This window comes from Toxotes jaculatrix, chromosome 17 (genome assembly GCF_017976425.1).
Source record: "Toxotes jaculatrix isolate fToxJac2 chromosome 17, fToxJac2.pri, whole genome shotgun sequence".
NCBI classification, from domain to species: domain Eukaryota; kingdom Metazoa; phylum Chordata; class Actinopteri; family Toxotidae; genus Toxotes; species Toxotes jaculatrix.
In genome coordinates, this window is record NC_054410.1 from 3,744,987 (window position 1) to 3,764,916 (window position 19,930).

The 19,930-nt window shown below is 42.3% G+C and overlaps 2 protein-coding genes across 3 annotated transcripts; one reads left to right on the forward strand and one right to left on the reverse strand.

The window, feature by feature from the left end:
• The first annotated feature begins 1,815 nt into the window (after window positions 1–1,815).
• Window positions 1,816–11,216, forward strand: LOC121197566 (probable carboxypeptidase X1). 2 transcript variants are annotated; one of them, XM_041061238.1, is made up of 13 exons: window positions 1,816–2,277; window positions 4,015–4,124; window positions 4,710–4,849; window positions 5,007–5,091; window positions 5,781–5,931; window positions 6,138–6,226; window positions 6,401–6,524; window positions 7,383–7,579; window positions 8,115–8,294; window positions 9,250–9,544; window positions 9,697–9,836; window positions 9,978–10,080; window positions 10,350–11,216. In XM_041061238.1, the coding sequence occupies exons 1-13, from the start codon at window positions 1,917–1,919 to the stop codon at window positions 10,694–10,696; spliced, it is 2,322 nt and encodes a 773-aa protein (XP_040917172.1). In that variant the 5' UTR covers window positions 1,816–1,916; the 3' UTR covers window positions 10,697–11,216. The 2 variants fall into 2 exon arrangements, with proteins under 2 accessions (XP_040917172.1, XP_040917173.1); XM_041061239.1 differs by lacking the exons at window positions 1,816–2,277; window positions 4,015–4,124 and having other exon boundaries at window positions 4,722–4,854.
• A 404-nt stretch (window positions 11,217–11,620) lies between these two features.
• Window positions 11,621–19,308, reverse strand: wdr32 (WD repeat domain 32). Its single transcript, XM_041061359.1, has 7 exons — window positions 18,621–19,308; window positions 17,564–17,677; window positions 17,239–17,436; window positions 16,378–16,580; window positions 16,192–16,272; window positions 15,961–16,106; window positions 11,621–15,316 (listed from the first exon to the last, which is right to left on the reverse strand). Exons 1-7 carry the CDS (start codon window positions 19,091–19,093, stop codon window positions 14,945–14,947), a joined length of 1,587 nt encoding a protein of 528 aa, XP_040917293.1. The 5' UTR covers window positions 19,094–19,308; the 3' UTR covers window positions 11,621–14,944.
• Between the last annotated feature and the right edge of the window lie 622 nt (window positions 19,309–19,930).

Genomic DNA, 19,930 nt, shown 5'->3' on the forward strand with positions numbered 1-19,930 from the left:
TTTAATAAATCCTCTGCTTGTCCATCCAGTCCCATAAATATACAACACTTAAGACAAGATGGAGGACAGGACAAACACGATACAGGTGCACCAACAATATCTGAGGACACACTGGCTGTCTGGTTTTTATATTGTTATTTAGTCAGTTAACATTGTCTCAGCTGTTCTGTATTAGATGTTTTTTTCAGGAAATGAGACAGCGGTTCTTCTGATGAAATCGCGGTGATACCAGCAGGAGCTGGAGGTCGTGATTTGGAAACTCAACAGGCTGGAGACGATGTTGGCAGAGTTACAGGAGAGAAAAAGAACATTTCTCAGAGGGTCAGAGCAGCAGGGGGAGGCAGAGGAAACATGAATCATGAAAAATAAAAATATTATCTCCGAATGCAAATGTATTGAAAATACAAAAGGCGAGCAGATGTTCCTCTGAAACATATTCGCTGAAAAGAGAATTTTAAAAAGCCTGAAGAAACTAATGCTACACAGTTTGCATCAGTGGTACACATTGGCAGCTTAAGCTTTTAGAAAAAAAAAAAAAAATTCAGGATTCAAACAACCAGTGCCTGAAATCAACAGGACAGAAGACAGACAAACTAGAACTAATAATAAACTCCACACAGATTATAAAGATAAAAACTTGTGTAAAACTATGAGCAATTAATACGAAACTGCCTGAAATTCAAGAGCGAAACTGTGCAGTCAATAAAACAGGGTGAGTCTGGGAAAACTCTACTGTAGCCACCAACTTCCTAAGTGGGTTGATCTCAGATGAAACTGGCGTGGAAACTGATAAAGACACAGCATGTGACACATTTTGTGACAGTGACAGTTTACTCTAACATCAGTGACAGGATGCAGCTGCCAGACAGAGTTTTTATTGTCAGGCTAAATTAAAGTTTGAATAATGTCATACAGATATGTTGCAGTACAGATAATATAAAGTGTCTTAACAGGCAGAGCAGCTTTAACGTGCTATTGCCATACTCATCAAACCATACGGTGAGCCCCTCTCAGCCTGTGTGGAGGCATCTGCATTTGCTATGTTTCTCCATTCATTAATTCAGGTTTGTTTGTGTCACCTCCCACAGTTTCAGAGAGGGATGCTGAGGTCACACCTGCTGATATCACACCTGCTGATTTCACTGGGACAAGGATGTTGTGACGGTTGTCTCTGTGTTACATCAGTGAAATTTAGACTTGTCCAGTATTAACGAATGAAACAGCGATTTCTTTTCACGTGGACTGAATTAACCGACTGAACCTTTGCTCGTTTGCTAAACCATGAAGATCACTGTCGTTGCTTCAATTATTGCACACTGAATGAACCACTAGTGTACTATAAAAGTAAGAGTCACAGAGCAGTCAGGAACTCAGGGGAAAGGACCCGAGCGCAGACACAGGAAGACTGAGACTGTTTCGACAGGAAGTAACCAGGCTCACAGGTAGGAACCAGGCGGGCAAGAAAACTAACAGAGGAAAACACACAGGAGACAAAGGGAACAGGTGAAACCAATTGGGGGCGACGGGTGAAACCAATTGGGGGCGACAGGTGAAACCAATTGGGGCGACAGGTGAAACTAATTGGGATAAAACGCATTCTTTAAATTGTGAACTTTACGTACAGTGGACTACTCATATATTTTGCCCTGGCTGACACATAATAACCCACATTATGGAAACTGGAATCATGCACAAGTCGTTTTTTTTGTTTTTTGTTTTGTTTTTTTTTTTGAATCGCAAATTTTCGCGGGAGTTTTTCTGGAATTTGTGGGAGGGAGGGTGATGGAGGGGAGGTGGGATTGAGGAGGAGGGATGTGGATGGAGGTCTGGCTCTGTCATCTCGATCATACACATATAAACTGGCTGGAGATTTTTTTTCCCTCCCCAACACTCTGCAGCAGCAAACAAAGAGCAAGATGGAAAAGTCATTGTGCTTGTTGGCTGCAGTGATTTTACTGGGAGTTTTTTTAGCCGGAGCTGGAACCGGAGCAGGAGCGCTGATCAACGAGGCAACGACCGAGAGTTATTCATTATTCAACGACACAGCCACAACGACGACTGTGAGCTGGACTGAGTCTGTCACTGTGGAGGATCAGGGCAGAGACCGACCGACTCCAGCTACAGCACAGACGGAGTTATTCACCACCACAGACAGAGAGAAACACCTGGAGACCAAAAACACCAATCAAGACCGCGAAGAAGTCAACAGCAACAACAACAAAGAAGAAGAGGAAGAAACAGATGACAGGAAGACAGAAGATGAGAAAACTGAACTGGGTAGGAAAACTTCTGCCAAGTAGACCACTTACTTTTTTACGTGAAGCTGTGAGGAGCCAAAGAGAACAAGTATAAAACCCAATTATCAATGTTAATTAAAGAAGCAGTTAGATGTAATTAATAAATGATACCCTAAACCCTAACCACATTTACGTGCTCAGCTCAGCCTGTGCAAACCTGTGCAACACAGATCAACTAACATCACACTGTTTATGTAAACACAGAGGGTTTATTAACAAAAAGGGAATTTGTAGACTTAGTAAATGTTAGTTTACATAATTTTATTATAGTAAATCTTATCACATTTATTAAAACTCACTGAATTAGTTTTGTTTAACAAGGAACAGATTGAATATCTGCAGGTCTGAGCCAGAATTTCCTTCATTCATGTGAATAACATATGTAGGATCGTAACTACAGATGAGTTTTTATAGTTGTTTTCCCAATGGATTACTTTTTTAGTCTTTAAAACAGTCTTCAAAAAGTAGTAAAAACAAAGAGCTCCAGGCGATGTGTTCAAAATGGTTCATTTTGTCACACAAACAATCCAAAACTCTGACTGGAAGTCCTTACAGTCGTTTCAGTGAGGAGAAGGCCAGAAAGCTGCATGTAAATCAGAGCCAAAGCTTCTTTACAAGCTTTTCCGTTGGTTATAAATTATTCTCTTTCTTCGATTCAGTCGATTCATTGTTTCGTCTTTAAAATGCCAGGAAACAGGCCAAACCCAAAAGATATTCAATTTACTGTGGCAGGAGAAAACCAACAAAAATTCAAATTCAATTTAAGAAGCTGGAATGAGTGAATGCATTTTGTAAGAACTGGGGTCATCAGAATTGTTTCAGATTAATTCTCCGACACATTTGTAAGAGCTCACTCCCTGAATTCCCAAAAATATGTGATTTATGTTTAATTTTAGGAAGGAACAGGCTGTACAACTGCAGGGAAATAAGAGCCAGACCTTCTTAACAAATGCTTTTATCCTTCATGTGGAAAACATATTCATGGCTGCAACTAAGGATTATTGTTGTTAGCCAATGGTGAAAAATGTCCATCGCAATTTCCCATAGCCAAACAACCAAGAAAATATTCACATTTGAGAAGCTGGAAATAGTAAATCCTTGTGCAACAATGACTCTGGATCAAGTGATTGATTAATCAACCACAATGTGTATTAAAGGGATTTACCCTCAAGTATTAATGCAAACCTGTCTTAAACCAGATAACTTTGAAGATGTTGCTGTGAAAACATCCCTTGACCTGAAGAGAATGGACAAAGCTGTTTTGAGCTTTCAGGTCGAGCAGTGTTTGTGACTGATGGGAATGTTATTGCTTGTTCCCAAAGCCATAAAAAACCCTGCAGCTGTAGTTCTCGTCTTCCTGCTCTGCTAAAGGTTTGACTTTGCGCTCTTGGGCCTCAACTTTGTCTCAAATTACATTCAGACCCTCCACAGATTCACTTATCTGCAGCTTTTTGCAGACAAGCAGGGGAAGAGAAGGAGGAGGAGGAGAGGGCCTCCAAACTTCCACTGAACTGACCCAGGATGGTGAGGGATATTCCACATAACAACCGCTGGGACCTCATGTTACATCAGTCATGTGTTTGCTTACTCAGAAGAATCAGAAGGAGAGTGTTTAACCCTTCAGCAGCTGCTCCTGCAGAGGATCAGCATTTCCACACGAGCACAGACACAAACCCAAAGAAGATTTTATCTCATGGTCTTTTTGTTTTCCTTCCAGACTGTCCTCCACTCGGCCTGGAATCCCTGCGGGTTGATGACAGCCAGATCCAAGCTTCCTCCTACCAACGGATGGGCCTGGGTCCTCACAGGGGCAGGCTGAATATCCAGGTCTGTCTAGGTCTGGAACAAAGTCAAGCTTCAAATATTAAGTACAGAGAACTGATTCTGTGACCCCAAAAGATTAGTTTGCCTTATTCATTTGCTGTAACAAGATTAAAGACATTAAGTCACATACATCTACAACAAAATCCAAGCTTTATTTCCAATGTGGTCCTTGTGGTAGCTGGGTTGAACCTATTTTCTTTCTGTCCATAATTTCCACTAATTTCTGAAACCAATGGACAATAAAGTAAAGAAGGTTTCCCACAATCTCCATCTCTTTGTTCTCCTCTGCTTTTATTGGCATGTAAAATTACCACTATAAACTTTGCTGTAGGAAGTGGTGTTGCTGAGCATTTTTACATAGTTTTTCATTGAAAACAGTCGCTTAGCTGCTCAGTAACATAGTCAGCAAAATGTGAGCAGTGTTAGTCATTATCCCAGCCATCCCCCTCTTGTCCTGCAGTCTGAAAGCAATTATTTTACAATCAGGTCAACACCAAAATCTTATGCAATGCTTCACATCGAGGCAGTTTAATGGCTTCTGCAGTCAACGAAAAAATTCTGTCTAACGTGTTTTTTTTTTTTTTTAAGTCTGGCATTGAGGACGGGGACCAGTACGACGGAGCCTGGTGTGCAGAGTACAAAGACCGGCACCAGTGGCTTGAGGTGGACGCCATCCACCTCACCCTGTTCACCGGAGTCATCCTGCAAGGGCGAAACTCCATCTGGAGGTCAGGTAGTGTCAGAATCAAAATCTGAACAGTTTTCGTTCTAAAATGAAACATCAACCAAAAAAAAAAAAAAGATTCATAACACAACAAAATTCAATGTTCTGTGCAACAAAAGTCTTAAAAATGTATTTCTTGTCCTTCTCTGTGTTCACTATAGTTGGGACTGGGTCCAAACCTACAAAGTGCAGCTGAGTAATGACTCTGTGAACTGGGAAACCTGCATGAACGGGACACGGGAAGCGGTAAGAACTACTTATTGTATTTACTGATTTAAGGAATGTACCAGCCATGAGCGGTGGACCTCATAGAGATGGAAAACAGATTTTGAAGAGTTTCTGCCAGAGTGAAATATGCACTGTGACCAAAAAGTTAAATAAATGACTTCAAATGAAAACAAAAGAAAATGTTGCCAGAAACTCAGATTTGTGGTTGGCAACAGTTTAACTGGTATGTAACACCATATATAACAGTATACAACAGTATAGCTCTTTAGTAGAATTACTTTTTCCACATGTCAGTTGCCAAATGGTGCCTCTACTACAAAAAAGTCAAAATGTGTATTCAAACTAAAATACACCTTTATGAACGCTGTAAATTGAGGTGGAAATACAAATAAATGTAAGATTTAAGCTTTAAACCTGCACCTCAACCTAAAGAGTTTTAGTTTAACTCCACATGTTGGACAGTTTTTAGAAAAGTCTGAACTCTGTCCAAGGACCTGGAGGGGAAACAAAAAAATGATTTGCTCTGTTTTTCATTTAAAGATCATCACTTCTCCCAAGTAGGTTATGTTTTTGTCCTGTGTCTCTGTAAGTTTGTCTGTTAGTGTCTCACGGGCCAATAAAAAGAGATTCCTTTTGATGCAGATCCAATGCAGCTGCAGTTGCATGCAATGCCAATAACCTATGTGATGCCACATTGAATTGTACAGATATTTGAAGGGAACCAGAATCCAGAGACTCCGGTGCTCGGACTCCTCCCTGTTCCCACAGTCGCCCGTTTCATCCGCATCAACCCGCAAACCTGGTACTCCAACGGCACCATCTGCCTCAGGGCTGAGATCCTTGGCTGTCGTGTTAACGGTAGGTAAAAATACTCCGCTGTAGACCTGCTGAGTCTGAGTAATACTGATTCATTTTAAGGGTTTTTCTTTCAGCGGGAGATGTTCACAGTGACTAATATGTCAAAATATATTAAAATGTTGGCACATTTTAAAGGATGATTGAAATTCTCTCTGTTAACAAAAGGAAACCAAGCTGCTGAAACCTCATGTGCTGTTCCCTCGTAGATCCAACTGACATCTACGCCTCAGAGCGAGAACCAGGATCGAAGGACACTCTGGACTTCAGACACCACAACTACAAAGAGATGAGGAAGGTTAGAGGGTGATGAAGGGCTGAGAGGCCACATATGCACGATGAGTAACTTGGGTTCCCCTAAAGCTAATGCCAAGGATTTTACTCACAGTCTTAACAGTTTGCAGATTTTCCTCAGAATTCACATTTAACCCTTTGAAGGTTTTTAGTCCAACTTGTCTTCTTAACCCTGAAGCTCATGAAGTCTGTGACAGAGGAGTGCCCGGACATCACCCGCGTCTACACCATCGGGAAGAGCTACATGGGCCTCAAACTCTACGTCATGGAGATCTCAGATAACCCCGGCAAACATGAACTTGGTAAGAATAATTAAACCTTTGTCCTTAAATTCAGAAGTTCGTGGACCAGAATCTATCATGTTTCTGGAGTTACCCCGGGTTTAGCTGCTCAGGGGCCCAGTTCAACATCCTCCAGTGTTTATTCAGCCTGGATTTTGTGCAGCAGCACCACACAGGGAGGCCGGAGAGTCTCATAGAGGAGGCCACTCTTGTATAAACAAACTGATAACGGTTTGAAATTGGAGGCTGCACATTCACCACCAAACAAGATAGATTTCTTTGAAATATTGTCTTCAGAGGCGGGGAACTGTGGCCACTCTACATCTGCCAAGAAGTTAAAATAAATGAAGCAGAGTACAGCTGGTCTTTCTTTCATCTTGGAGAAATGGCATAAACACATTTCAAAACTGCTTCACTCCCCTTTTTTTTAAGTGACAACATCTGATTTAAATGTCACTGCTTTCATGGTTTGATTTGCTGTCAAATCCAAGAAGAAGAGGGGCAGGGATGCCCGTCATTGTTTTTTTTTAATTACAAGAAATGCTGCTGTATCGAGTGCAGATCTTGTGTCTTTGGAGTCTTTATAAAATTCAGGAATGTCTGCCATCAAGTCTGGCCAATCCATGTGTGATTACTGGCAAAGTGCTGTGGACCAGGTCCACACTGTTGCTTAACACAATACAAAAGTGTTGAATGTGTTCCTGATGTGCCTCTGGGTTTTGACCTACAGAGTAAAAGCAAACTCAGGTGTTCAGATTCCGCTTTTATGACGACCTCTTACTCTAAGTTTGCGTTTATGTTTTTGGACTCCACGTTTATTGCTTGGCAGGTAAAATGACTCTCTAACTTTTTTTTCTTTTTTAAAAAAACTCTTGGCAGGTGAGCCAGAGTTTCGCTATGTGGCGGGGATGCACGGGAACGAGGTTCTTGGTCGAGAGCTGGTCCTCAACCTCATGCAGTACTTGTGCAGAGAATACAAGAAGGGCAACCAGCGTATCGTGCGACTGGTCACTGAGACACGAATCCACCTCCTGCCCTCCATGAACCCTGATGGATATGAAGTAGCTTATGAGAAGGTGGGTAAGGCTTTAAGTGACATAGTGTAGAATTAATGGGCTTATGTCTTATGTTTTTTTTCCAAGATGTTTAAAGGAAAGAAGGCAAATTGCTTCCTTTGATAGTTTTCTTTCCCCAGTAGATGAAGCTAAACACAACAAACTTAGGTTGATGTTTTATTACAGGATTGGTGCATTTTTCTGACACTTTCTGATGAACACACAGTTTGGCAGACACACTGGGATAAGTTTGCAAAATACATCCCCTGGCCTGATGAGGGCACGATATTTAGCTGTCAAAATAAACTCTGGCTGAAGGCAGCACCTCAGGCAGGACTTGTCTGATCTTGACATACATGGGTGAATGGAGGGCTGTGTTTTGGGTTATATAATTCCTCTGAATTTTTATCTTTTCTCCTTAAGTGTGATGTATTACCAGATGAAACTGGATGTAGGGGCGGTGACGTTCATTCTTCATCTTCAAAAAGAGAAAGGGAGGTACTGATCCTTCCATTGTGCTTACTGATTCTGCTTCTGACTGACGGATCTGCTGCAGGGCTCAGAGCTGGCCGGCTGGGCTGAAGGACGATACAGCTTTGAAGGAATCGACCTGAACCACAACTTTCCAGACCTGAACAACATCATGTGGGATGCCCAAGAGAAAGCAACAGATGCATCCAAAGTCCCCAACCACTACATCCCCATCCCAGAGTACTACACCAAAGAAGATGCTACTGTAAGGAAATGTAGTTTTATTTGTGCGTGTAAGAGTAACAGTCAAAAGACAGTGCTGAGAAAGTTAAGGAGTTACTTTGGCGCCACCTGGTTGTATTACTAGGAATGAAAGTCGGTAAAATTCAGATACTAGTGCATGCCATTACAAAAACTGGAGTTACATTAAAAAAAAAACAGTTGCCTCTCCTGTATAAAACCAAGAAAGGGGGACTTTGAAAACAGACGTCATTGTCTGATAAAAGAGTAACACCCTAATGGAGCAAATGTTAGCAATTAATATACTGTATAAATTTCAGAGAAAAGAGTTTGGTGAGATACAAACTACTGAACCGAAAACACCATTACCAAAGGACCATGCTCTGCTATTTAATAAATGGCGACATGTAATAATTCTTATGTTTTCAGTTTATTAGTGCATAAATGTAGGTCACACAGAAAAGCAGTTTTTCCGTGAGGGTGAGGTTTCCACTTTAGTGGCAGTGCAGGCCCCAGATCAGGAAATAATTTCAGAGCCAAGAAAACTGTGGTTTTCCTGGAATCCTGAGCATTGTCACTCAGTGTTTGGTTTCCTTGTTAAAGATGAACACAAGTTTTTACATTAACTGCTCTAAACAGCCAGTGTCTGGGAGGTTTTTCTTGGGGAAAATCTTGAGGTGATGTCTTAAATTCCCAGCTTGTGGATGGAAATTCTCAGGGGAAGTACTTAATTCTGAGGTATTTGATTTGAGCATCTATTTACCCACTCCACTGCATTCAGTACTTTTTATCTGACAGCTGCATAAAAACATATAACCTTATAAATTACTACAAGTTGTACTTTTACTTTAAGTACCTTTTTGTGATAAAACTTAAGTATTTTTACTTAAGTGACATTTACTTGTATCAGAGAATTTTACATTAATATATTTGGACTTTTACTTGCAATGAATCTGAGTCCTCCTTCCGCCACTGTCCAGGTCGCACCAGAGACCCGTGCCGTCATCAGCTGGATGCAGGATATCCCCTTCGTGCTCAGTGCGAACCTCCACGGCGGAGAACTGGTGGTTACGTATCCCTTCGACTGCACCCGTGACTGGGCCCCCCAGGAAAACACCCCCACGGCAGACGACGCTTTCTTCCGCTGGCTGGCCTCCGTCTACGCCTCCACTCACCTGGTGATGGCCAACCCCGACCGCCGCATCTGCCACTACGAGGACTTCCAGGCACACAACAACATCATCAACGGCGGCGCCTGGCACACCGTCCCCGGCAGTGAGTCACTGGGATTCCTGTAATCTCTAAATTGATTTCATTTTTCTTTACTTTCCTATCAAGTTTTTTAAAAAAAAGCTAAATGAGTGGTCAAGAAGATTAAAGAGATTAACTACGTTTTTATGCACATGCACATTGTGTGTTTTCTGCAGGCATGAATGACTTCAGTTACCTGCACACCAACTGCTTTGAGGTGACGGTGGAGCTGTCCTGTGATAAATTCCCTCATGTTAGCGAGCTTCCCATCGAGTGGGAGAACAACAAGGAGTCTCTGCTGGTTTACATGGAGCAGGTCAGCATTTATAGAATCCATCCACCTGTTAAGAAGAAAAAAAAGATAAACAAGTCAAATAATCCATTTTCTAACATTTCTGCCTTTAATCTTCTCTAATCTCTTCGAGTCCTGACGATGTAATGCTTTGTCTTCACTCAGGTTCACAGGGGGATTAAAGGTGTGGTCAGGGACAAGCTGACCAAACAAGGAATTGCAGATGCTGCCATCAAGGTGGAGGACCACGACCATGACATCCGATCAGGTCAGTTTTCTTTTTCTTTTATACTTCCCTTTTGTTTTTGTTGCCTCTTGTTGAGAGCATTGTAAACTGAGAGAGAGTCACAGGATTCAGCAAAGGCAGAGCAGCGGGTCAGAGACTAGTTTCAATTTCTGCACCAGTAGCATTTAGCTGTGTTATTCACATATGCTTCCGCAGGTGTTATCAGCATGATTTTACACCAATAAATGATTAGAAAAGAAATCTTTCATTTTGTCTCCACCTTTGTAAATGATCACATTTATCTCCTGTAGCTGCTGACGGAGACTACTGGCGTCTTCTGAACCCGGGCGAGTACAAGGTGATGGTTTGGGCGGAGGGTTACTTCCCGTCCATTCGTCGGTGCCAAGTGGGAATGGAGCCTCACCCCACCATCTGTGACTTCACCCTCACCAAGACGCCCATTCAGAGGCTGAAGGAGATCCGGGCCAAAGGAGGGAAGATCCCCCAGGACCTTCAGCTGCGTCTCCGAGCTCTGAGGCTCCGTAAGCTTCGCGCCAGCACCAAGGCCATCAACCGCCGCCGGCAGAGCCAGCAGCTGCAGCAGGAGCAGCTGCTGCAGACGAGGAGAGCTCGGTCTTCTGGAGCCCGGAGAGTATGAGAGGAGAGGGGACGGCGGGCTGAAGAAGCCTCAGAGATTAGCTGGATAATGGGTTAAAGAGGTTCAGTCCAAGATGAGAAAAATGCCATCTGGGAAAAGGGACATCGGTCTACACCCCCCAGTGACAGTCACACAAACACTTCCAAAAGTTGACAAGATACTTAAAAAGCAGGGTTTTTATACAAAAACAAAAAATATCGGATAAAATATAAGATCAAAAATAACTTTTAAAAAGCTGCACAGAAAAGTTAGGAAACTTTTTAAAGACTAAAGGACATCTACACATTTATGGACAGGCATACATGATGGTGTTCAGACTCACTTAACTAGTCTTTTGTCAATAAACTGTTTAGTGATGCTGTAGTGTTTGTCACTTATCTGTAAAGAGACTGAGTTGAGGATTTACGTGTCAGCTGGTCTGATCTGTGTCGTGTTTTTTTTTTTTCTAACATCTGTTTTTGTTTGACTGAAGTCCATCAGGACCATAAACACTCAAATAAATATTCCTTATTTGTGTCAACTATGCTCCTGTGTCTAAATCTTAAGGTAGAGAAAAGTGATTGAACAGATCTGAACACAAAGAGATTTTGAGTTTTGCAACATACAGTACTTTACATGTGGATGGGAATCGAGCTATGACTTTGGAAAGTTACTGACAAACTTCCTAAGATCTAATACTTATTTTTCTTTTTTGTTTTGCAACATTATTTGGAGCTGTTTCTCCACTATCCAGGATTTATTTGAATTTTTTCCAGCTGCGGCATGAGCCCAAGGTTGGGAACCACAGGTTTGGAACAGATTCTTTGCTGGCTTTGACTGCCATCTAGTGGTTAATTCTTAGATCTACAGTGTTAAATTTTAACATTGGAATCCAAAAAATATGGAAAAATCAAAAATACTGGATCCAATCACCAAATAGTCAGCAGTGCAAAAGAAGCTAACTTTTTATTTCAGTGATAATAAGTACCATTTTAGTATCTTTGTCAGGATTACTTGCTGTGTATAGCCATGTAGGAAACAACAGTGCGAGCACTAAAACATGTTTTTGTCTCTTGTCCACCCCTTCCCGAGTTGTGAGGTGACGGTGCACAGGTAACAATGGAACTACAGAGAACATTCAATTAACCCACAACAGAATACAGGTTAAAACCCAGAACAGGACTGACAACAAAACAAAAGAACAAATTCATAAATATGAACCCCGTTTGTTTTTTTTGTTTTTTTTGTTGCTATACCTGAAGTGAAAATGGCAGATAAGACACTTCTCTCCGAAGAGCTTGTAAATAGAAGTGAAATAAAAGCAGCAGTGAATATACAGCATGGCTGGTCATTTAACCTTCAGCTCAGTCAATTAAAAAAAAAAAAAAAAAATCACTGTGAATGTGACGGTCTATTCATGAAATAACTACTGAGTATTTCCTAATGCCTGTGACAGAGATTGGTTCCTCCAGGCGAGTAACCACTGATGTGACTGGACTGAAAGTGAAATGGACTCCGTTTGTAACACACTGAACAACACACATTTTGAGCAGTTGACTGAGGTACAGCGTGTTAAAAGCATCCTCCCTCTTACATACAGGACCATGTTGTGACTATTATTCATTTATTAAGTCACATCCGTGTTTAGACAACTTCATTTCTCAATAACTTAATTTTTTTTTCAATCATTTTGGAAAATATGCCTATTACACTTTTCTCGCAGAGGAACACTTGGGAACACTTATGTCTATAAAGCTGCGCTGACGTCATATCTTTTAAAACCACAGCAGCCAAGCCTCTGACTTTAAGTGGCCCCCTGTGACCACACTTTCTGAGATCAGAGGTCAGAGCGGTATCAATCTTCCCTCCTAACTCTCCACAATGAAGCGAACAAACATATTCCCCAAAATGTCAAACAATCCTTTTGAACTTTCTGCTTTTGCCACTTGTTAAAATTTTTTTTTTTTAATTCATAAGAGCAGATTTAAGTTCTCAGCTAACTGTTCACTACAGAGGAGAAGCACTGCTTTGTCCACACAAAAACACATTTTGGCATCTGACAGCTCCACACAGAGCATCACCCTCGCATAAATAAGAAAGGAGAATCTTCATAAAGGCTGGTATGCATAGTAGTATAAGCTTATGTCTATCTATTGTTTACGCAACAGCACGTTATTATCTATTCTGCAGTCAGTCCGTATGCACTGTAACCAGTTTACATTAAGGTATAACATCCACACGTGTGCTTGGCTCTTACAGCAGCTATACTACACTGGTTTCAAACACATTGCATCAACAGTCAAAGCAATCCGTTCGCTACTTAGAAAAGAAATGAAAAAAAAAAAAAAGCCTGGTCACCTTTATGACAACACTGTAAAAGATCGAAATTGGATGAGAGGAGGGGAAAACAATCAAATACTGATGTGAATCAACACACACTTCAAAACCCAACAAAACCAGGTCGGACAAGGAGTCAAATGTTTCTTGGCAACAATTAAAGATTAAACCGATAATTCTGTCAAAAATTGTTGGCCAAAAAGTGAACAAGCCACTGAGGATGAGGCTGGCAATTATTCTATATTCCTCCAACAATGAACTGATTCTGCTAACTAGCATTGTTTGTGTGGCCCAATTGTCATAAGAATTTACTGAGCCTTTAGAAAAAACAGAAACTACATATGTGAGCTGTTTTTAAAGACTGGTGTCTTCAGAGGGAAGGAGTGAGCATGGACTGAGTGTAACAAACAGAAAGTATACAACGTGTAAAGCAAAAAAAACAGAATAACACCAGCCTTATCTTTCAGGGAAAAGATATTGAACTATGACTGCTGCTGTCCTTGAAACTCTAGCAATATTGGTTTCTAAAGAAAGAAGGTCTGGAAAATGTCAGAGTGGAAAACTAAGACAGTGACAGCAGCTGGACTTAGGGTTAGGGTCCAGAGAGCAAGAAGATTAAAACACACAAACTGTGGAGAGAAATGAGAAGTGATCCCAATGTAAAAGTCCTACACAATGGCAAAGAAAATGTGGTAGTGGAGTCAAATGAATCAAACGCCATGGTGAACGTAGTGCCGACACTAATACAACAATAAAACCACCAGACATGTTTAAAGACAATGAAGGTGAAAACATGGTGGAGATGGGGAAAAGAAAGCACAGGTAGGTAAGAAGTGGAGAAGCCACGGTCCATGAGCGAAGGAGAAAGGCGTTGATGATGAGGTCCTTAAAGTCAGGGGTCAAAGTTCAGATTGTATGAGCAGAGAAGCAGCACCTGTAGAAAAAGGCATGAGCAGAGCGGAGTAACTGAGAGCGACGCGATCCGCAGCGGAGGACGCCGAGTCAAGACGATCAACGACAGCGCAGACGACAGACACAAGCGCCTGTGTTTTGTTTGTCTCGTTAGAATTAATGGATTAATATGTCTGTTTGCATCCTTAGTGTTTTTGTCCCGAGACAGCAGCATCTGGATGTGTGGAGTGTTGAAACAGGTCAAAGTTTTCTACTGCTATAGAGACCAAAATTAATCTTTAGTATGAAAAAGATCCATAGACGACCTGCAGAGTTTGTTTTTGACTGATGACATGTTCAATCGCTTGATTTAATGATCAAGAGCCTCAAGGGCTTCAAACCCTCTCCTCAGTCTGGATGGAAGTCTAGATTGCAAAGCCCAGCTGCCCTTTTTTTGTTTTGCTGTCTCAAAGTCTTTTTTTTGTGTTTAGGGTCAGACAGGCTGAATGTTTCCATCCAAGTCTTCTCCTTCTTTAATTTTTCTTTTTCCCACACGAGCTCAGCCTGCATCACAGCTGCAGACCTGGGTCTAGAAGTGCTGAAACTTTTGTTTTTTGGGGTTTACTTTACCCCTATTAGGTGCCAGATGGGTGCGGTTTTCATTACGTTACAGTCTGGCTGAGGGTTCAGAAAATTAACAGTACTGAAGTAAATATGTGTCACAATATCTGAAATATCTGTATGTATAATTTCACCTGGTCCATTAAGTACATTAAAACACATGCTAAGAAATGTTAGTCATGTTCCTACTTTTTACGATTTTTTCAAAAATTTCCACTGATGGTCTTGGTATAATTTAGAACGGTCTAAAATCATTGAAAATATTTGGTTGTACAAACAATACATTGGGGCAGTGCAATATTTTTACTGATTCTGTGTGATTTTGTGTTTTTTTCCAGACTGTCCAGGTCCATGCAGGAATCCTGATCAGTACTTCTCTACCCAGGTCTGCAGTGCATCGTTCTTTGACAGGACTGGATGCTAAAACTTGGGCTGATATAGGGCCACGCGTCCACTGAGGCAGCCTGAGGCCAGCTGGCAGTGTGTCGGGGAGAACTTGGTGGTGAGCACCACGTCGCTGTGCGAGTAGATGGAGCGGATCTCCCTGAGGCAGCTGGTCTGGACGGGCAGGCAGTCGGCCAGCTCGCCGCAGCGCTCATCGAAGGCCAGCAGGCGGACTCCGTAGCCATACGGTGAGCAGATGAGCCGTCCGTCCGGGCTGAAACACAGCTCCTTAATGTAGCCCCGTCCCACATTGGCCTCCTCGATGTAGTGGGTGAGGCGGAGGGAGCAGCGTGGGGAGACGAGCGGGCGAGTGGGTGCTCCTTCCTGGAACTCATACACACACGTCCACTGGAGAGAGAGAAAGGAAAGAAGATGGAGGAGCATGTAGGTGATGTAGTCTGTGTCACACCAGGTTCTGAAAGCATTAATCATGATGGCGTCATGGCTGGAAAGATGTGATGTTCAGGAACCACAGAAACACCAACTAGCCACCAGCAGACTTTTGATTGTGATGAAAACACCAAGTCACTTATTCACCCAAAAGTAAATAAGAAGTATTTAAAATGGTTTAATTTATTTTATGAACTAAGACACGCTCCACAAACAACAGTGTCAGTGAGGTTCAATCCAATCGAGTGCAAAACTTTCACAGGAAACTGACATTTTGACAGAATAGAAACCCTGATAAAGACGCTTTGTCTCGTAGAACAAAAGCTTAAATAATTTCCGCATCTGATGTTTGAGTGAGCAGGACATGAAAAGAGTCCTTAGCCCAAGTATTGAAAACTGTCAAACACTGAAAGCTAGAACCAAATGTACACACACATATAGTACACCAACAGAGGACAAGAGGGGTCATAAACAAGATATCATATCTAGATGCATTAAAGGTATCTTTCGGATCTGGAGACATGCAGCGAGGAGATTTCATAAACAAAACTGAGGATCATATCATTAAAACAGCTTTGAGATAACAGATGAATGTTTCTCACCTCCTGGTCGTCCATGTTGCTGGAGCAGCGGATGAGTGTGGCCCAGCCTTTTGGATGGAGCTGCAGGGAGGTGATGCAGTTCCCTCGGTCCCTCTCTCCGGGGATCTCTGGAGTCAAAACTTCCAGACTGTTCCGGGGAGAAAGACCTGCGAGAGAAAAAAAAGTTTTTTGAAAATTTTTATAGTCAAGAAACCTCATTAGTTATTCAGTTTATTACCATGATTATCTGACCTTCTCTGTGAGGGTGGATCTTGCTGGAGTCATTTCCCTGGCGAGGAGTTCCAGCTGACCTGGATGCTGATGTTCCTCCATCTACAGAATCACATAAGGGTCAAAAGTCATTTTCTTTCAACTGGAAACGTTGCAGATTATTATTATTATTATTTTTTAAAATGCAAACAAAGCCTGTGATCTGACCTGAGCTGAGCGGAGTCCGTCGCGCTCGCAGCATGCGGTAGCTGCCCACCTCGAGGGACTGGGTGAGGTCCAGGTCGTGGAGGATGAGCAGGTACCCTGAGGAAGTAGAGATGAGCATCTTGGAACAGTCGGGCGTCAGACGCATCCTCATTAGGTAGCGGGTGTGGAAGAACTTTTTGTGCGGGCAGCCATCTTCTGTAAACCTGCAGAGGAAAAACAATTACACAAAGTTAAACAGGCAGGTCTGATGTAATTTTGGTTGGACATACCGGTGGGAGTCACTATTCAAAGGCAAGCAGGTTTGTACCAAGACAAATGATCCACTGTGAAATGATTTGTCTCGATTTGCCACAAATCACAGAAACTTTCGAATCATCAGCTTCGGGTAGTTTTTCAGCAGAGACAATTAAGTTTCCAGGGTTGAACTTTAGCCAGAAATCCCATTTATCCATCTCTAAAGCTGTAAAGTTACAGTTTTTATTTAATGGAGAGACGAGGAAAGTCAGTGATGTATTAGTCGGAGTTTTATGTACAGATGATGGTGCAGCATGACATCACCACTACAACAGGCCATTTCTAGGTGGTAAAACATATGTGATTTTTTTCCTGCATTTACTGACTAGTTGATTGACAGAAAATTCTTTGAAGGTGCTCATGATAAACAATCATCTCATGATAATCAATCAGTGAATGTTTCCTTATATCAGAAAATCAACATGCAAACATTTCAAAGCATTTGCTCACTCATCTCAAAAAAGGTGCAAAGAACACAACGAACACAATCACCACATTCGCCTTTAAATACTCACACTCACTTTGAAATGCACAGTGCACACACTGGGAATGAAAACCATGACCGACCTGTTAGTGTCCCATGTAATGACGTTGCCGTCGAAGCCAGACGTGACGAGGAGACGAGTGTTGGTGTCGTATTCAATGTTTTTCACCCAGCTGGCGTGGCCGTGCAAGGAGCAAACCTTTGAATTCAGCTTACGGAGATCCCATAATGCAATTGTGGTGTCGTCAGAGCAGGTGGCAAACAAGCGATTGTCCAAAAACCTGTAGGGCACAGACAGTCAAAGGAATATTTTTATTTTAGACTCTCATCAGACACGAATCTGGACCCTCAGATCCCTTCATTAGCTTTTTTAAAATGTCCTCTGCACATGATTTAACAGAAATGCACCTTATGTTGTTGACACAGTCCTCGTGAGCCTCCGTCAGGGTTTTGATGTGTCTGGAGGAGATGGGATCAAACAGCAGGACTTCAGTCTGCTCACAGGCCACCGTCAGCACAGACCTACGCAGAGCAGACACAAAAACTGAACACACTCATGAACATACAAGAGGAGGAAAGAATTTATCTTTTTGGACAGTGTCTTCAATCAGTGGACAGATTGGACACCATTCTAGGATTTATGACTCCACAGTCATAAAATTAGTTAAAGACGACAGGATAAGGAACTGATCAGCAGAAAAAAAATCCAATTTCTCAGCCACACGTCCGGTCTGCTGGTAAAAACATTTAAGTGAATCTCCTGGATTTCACTCACACTAACACACCACTGCACCCCCGACTGTGGTGAAAAAGCAACAATGACAATAAGATTATTTAAACGGTGCCATAAGATAACATCAGTGTTCTCTTTTAAACTCAAAGATGACTTTTTAATCTCCTCCAAAAGTGCAATGTCCAGGAAAGACTTCACTGTTTGTGGAGGACGTGTGTTTTGTCCCGCTGTTACATGAGCCCACAAACAGCATTTGATCCAGACTGGACGCAGCTTGACCTGGTTTGGTGGCAGGATTTATTTCCTACATCTGCTGTCTGCTCACAGAGGCTTGTGTGCTCATTAGTCGTGTTTACTGTGCGAGGCTTTTCCAAGGCCTTTGGGGTTTTGTTTAGAGAAACTAAAGAACTTCAAATGATCACGTTTTGGTTTTTCAGTCTGTTAGAACTGTTTGACAGTTTTAATAAGTCAAGACGTTTAAGTTTAGTTTTCAAACTCCTGTTATTTCAACATAAATAACAAGCAGTGGGTTTTCCTGGGTGTACATGTGCGGTGATCCTTGGATATAAAGTCCAGACAGATGAAGCAGTATGAGAATGAATTTGATGTAGAAATTCAAGCACTTTCCAGGCTGTTTCTCTTATCAAAGGTTTCCCTGTGAAGTGGGGACCCTGTGAGCATGAACTCCGGGGGAAAGGCCTTGAATGTAGACGCCAAAGTGTTTTGTCTTACCCGTCCGGAGAGTACTCCAGGTTGAACACCGCACCGTGGGTCTGAGTGCTCAGGTTGACAGACTCTGCAGCCGGATTCATTGAGCAGTACAAACTGGTCATTGTCCTGAAGTTATCCCTAGCCGGGTCTACAAACACCCCTCGCCTAATAGTCCTGCTCTGCAGCCAGGAAAACAGGCTGTTCCCCCTGCCGCTGTCGCTGCCGCTGCCGGAACCCCCGCCGCTCCCTGTCTGCGGCGCGGCGGTCTGCTGGTCACGGGGCTCCCGTTTCATTGACGCCGGAGAGCTTGCGTCGCGCTCCGGCCGGTCTCCGCTGCTCCCGGGCAGTGAAGGTGTAACCCCCCGAGCCATGTCATCGTCGTCCCCCGAGTTGTCGATGTCAGGGTCTTCCTCTTTGTCGGAGATGCCGCCGCCGTTGGGCCTGTCCTGCGACTCGTCGGCGTCCTCGCTGGCGCTCTGGTGCTCCGAGCTCATTGTAGCAGCGTCCACACAGCCGTTTGTGTTTCGGGGCGCAGCGTCTCGGCTCAACGGCGAGAAGCAGACTGACTCCGGTCACCTACCGAGCATGAAACCGTGCCTTCCTCCAATTCTTCAGGGCGCCATGGCAGTGAATTTAGGCTGCACAGGTTACGTTAAACAAATTATATTTTGTTGCCAGACTTGGCAGCGCCTAATCGCCGCGCGTCAAGGTAAACACAGTTAGCTTAACTCTAACCGGAAAAACACAGATTTAGCTTTCAAAATAAAGGGCAACATTTGTTTTTCAAACAAATAGTACGTGTGGGTGATAAATAAAAACAAAGCACATTAAAACAGCTACACAATTAAGCTCAATCGTATTTTTATTTATCTGTTGTGAGTTGAATCAAGCACCAACAACTCAATTTTTCTCAATAAATATTTTAAGCTGAAGTTTGTAGACGGAAGTTTCATTGTTATTTATTCCAACTAACTTGATTATTTTCTATTCACCAAAACAAATGCGAAATAAAAGAAATGACGGAGTTCCGCTTCCTCGTCCACTTTCAGAGCCATTCGTAGGGCCGTTGTTGCCCCCTGCTGGATAAGTACTGTAAGTTCATTTTTGTATTTCCTTCTTTACATTCACGGTGAATTTACTGCTGGTAACGTAAACAAACTGGTTCTGATGTAATGTTTTATCTTCTATCATAAGAAGTACATTATTATTATGGATATTCATTTCAACTACATTCATACTTATTAATTGATAAAGTTACTGTTTCATGGATTAGACTGTTTATTTATTTTGACTTAAATTGTATTTTATTTTCTAGCATCTTTCGGCTCGTG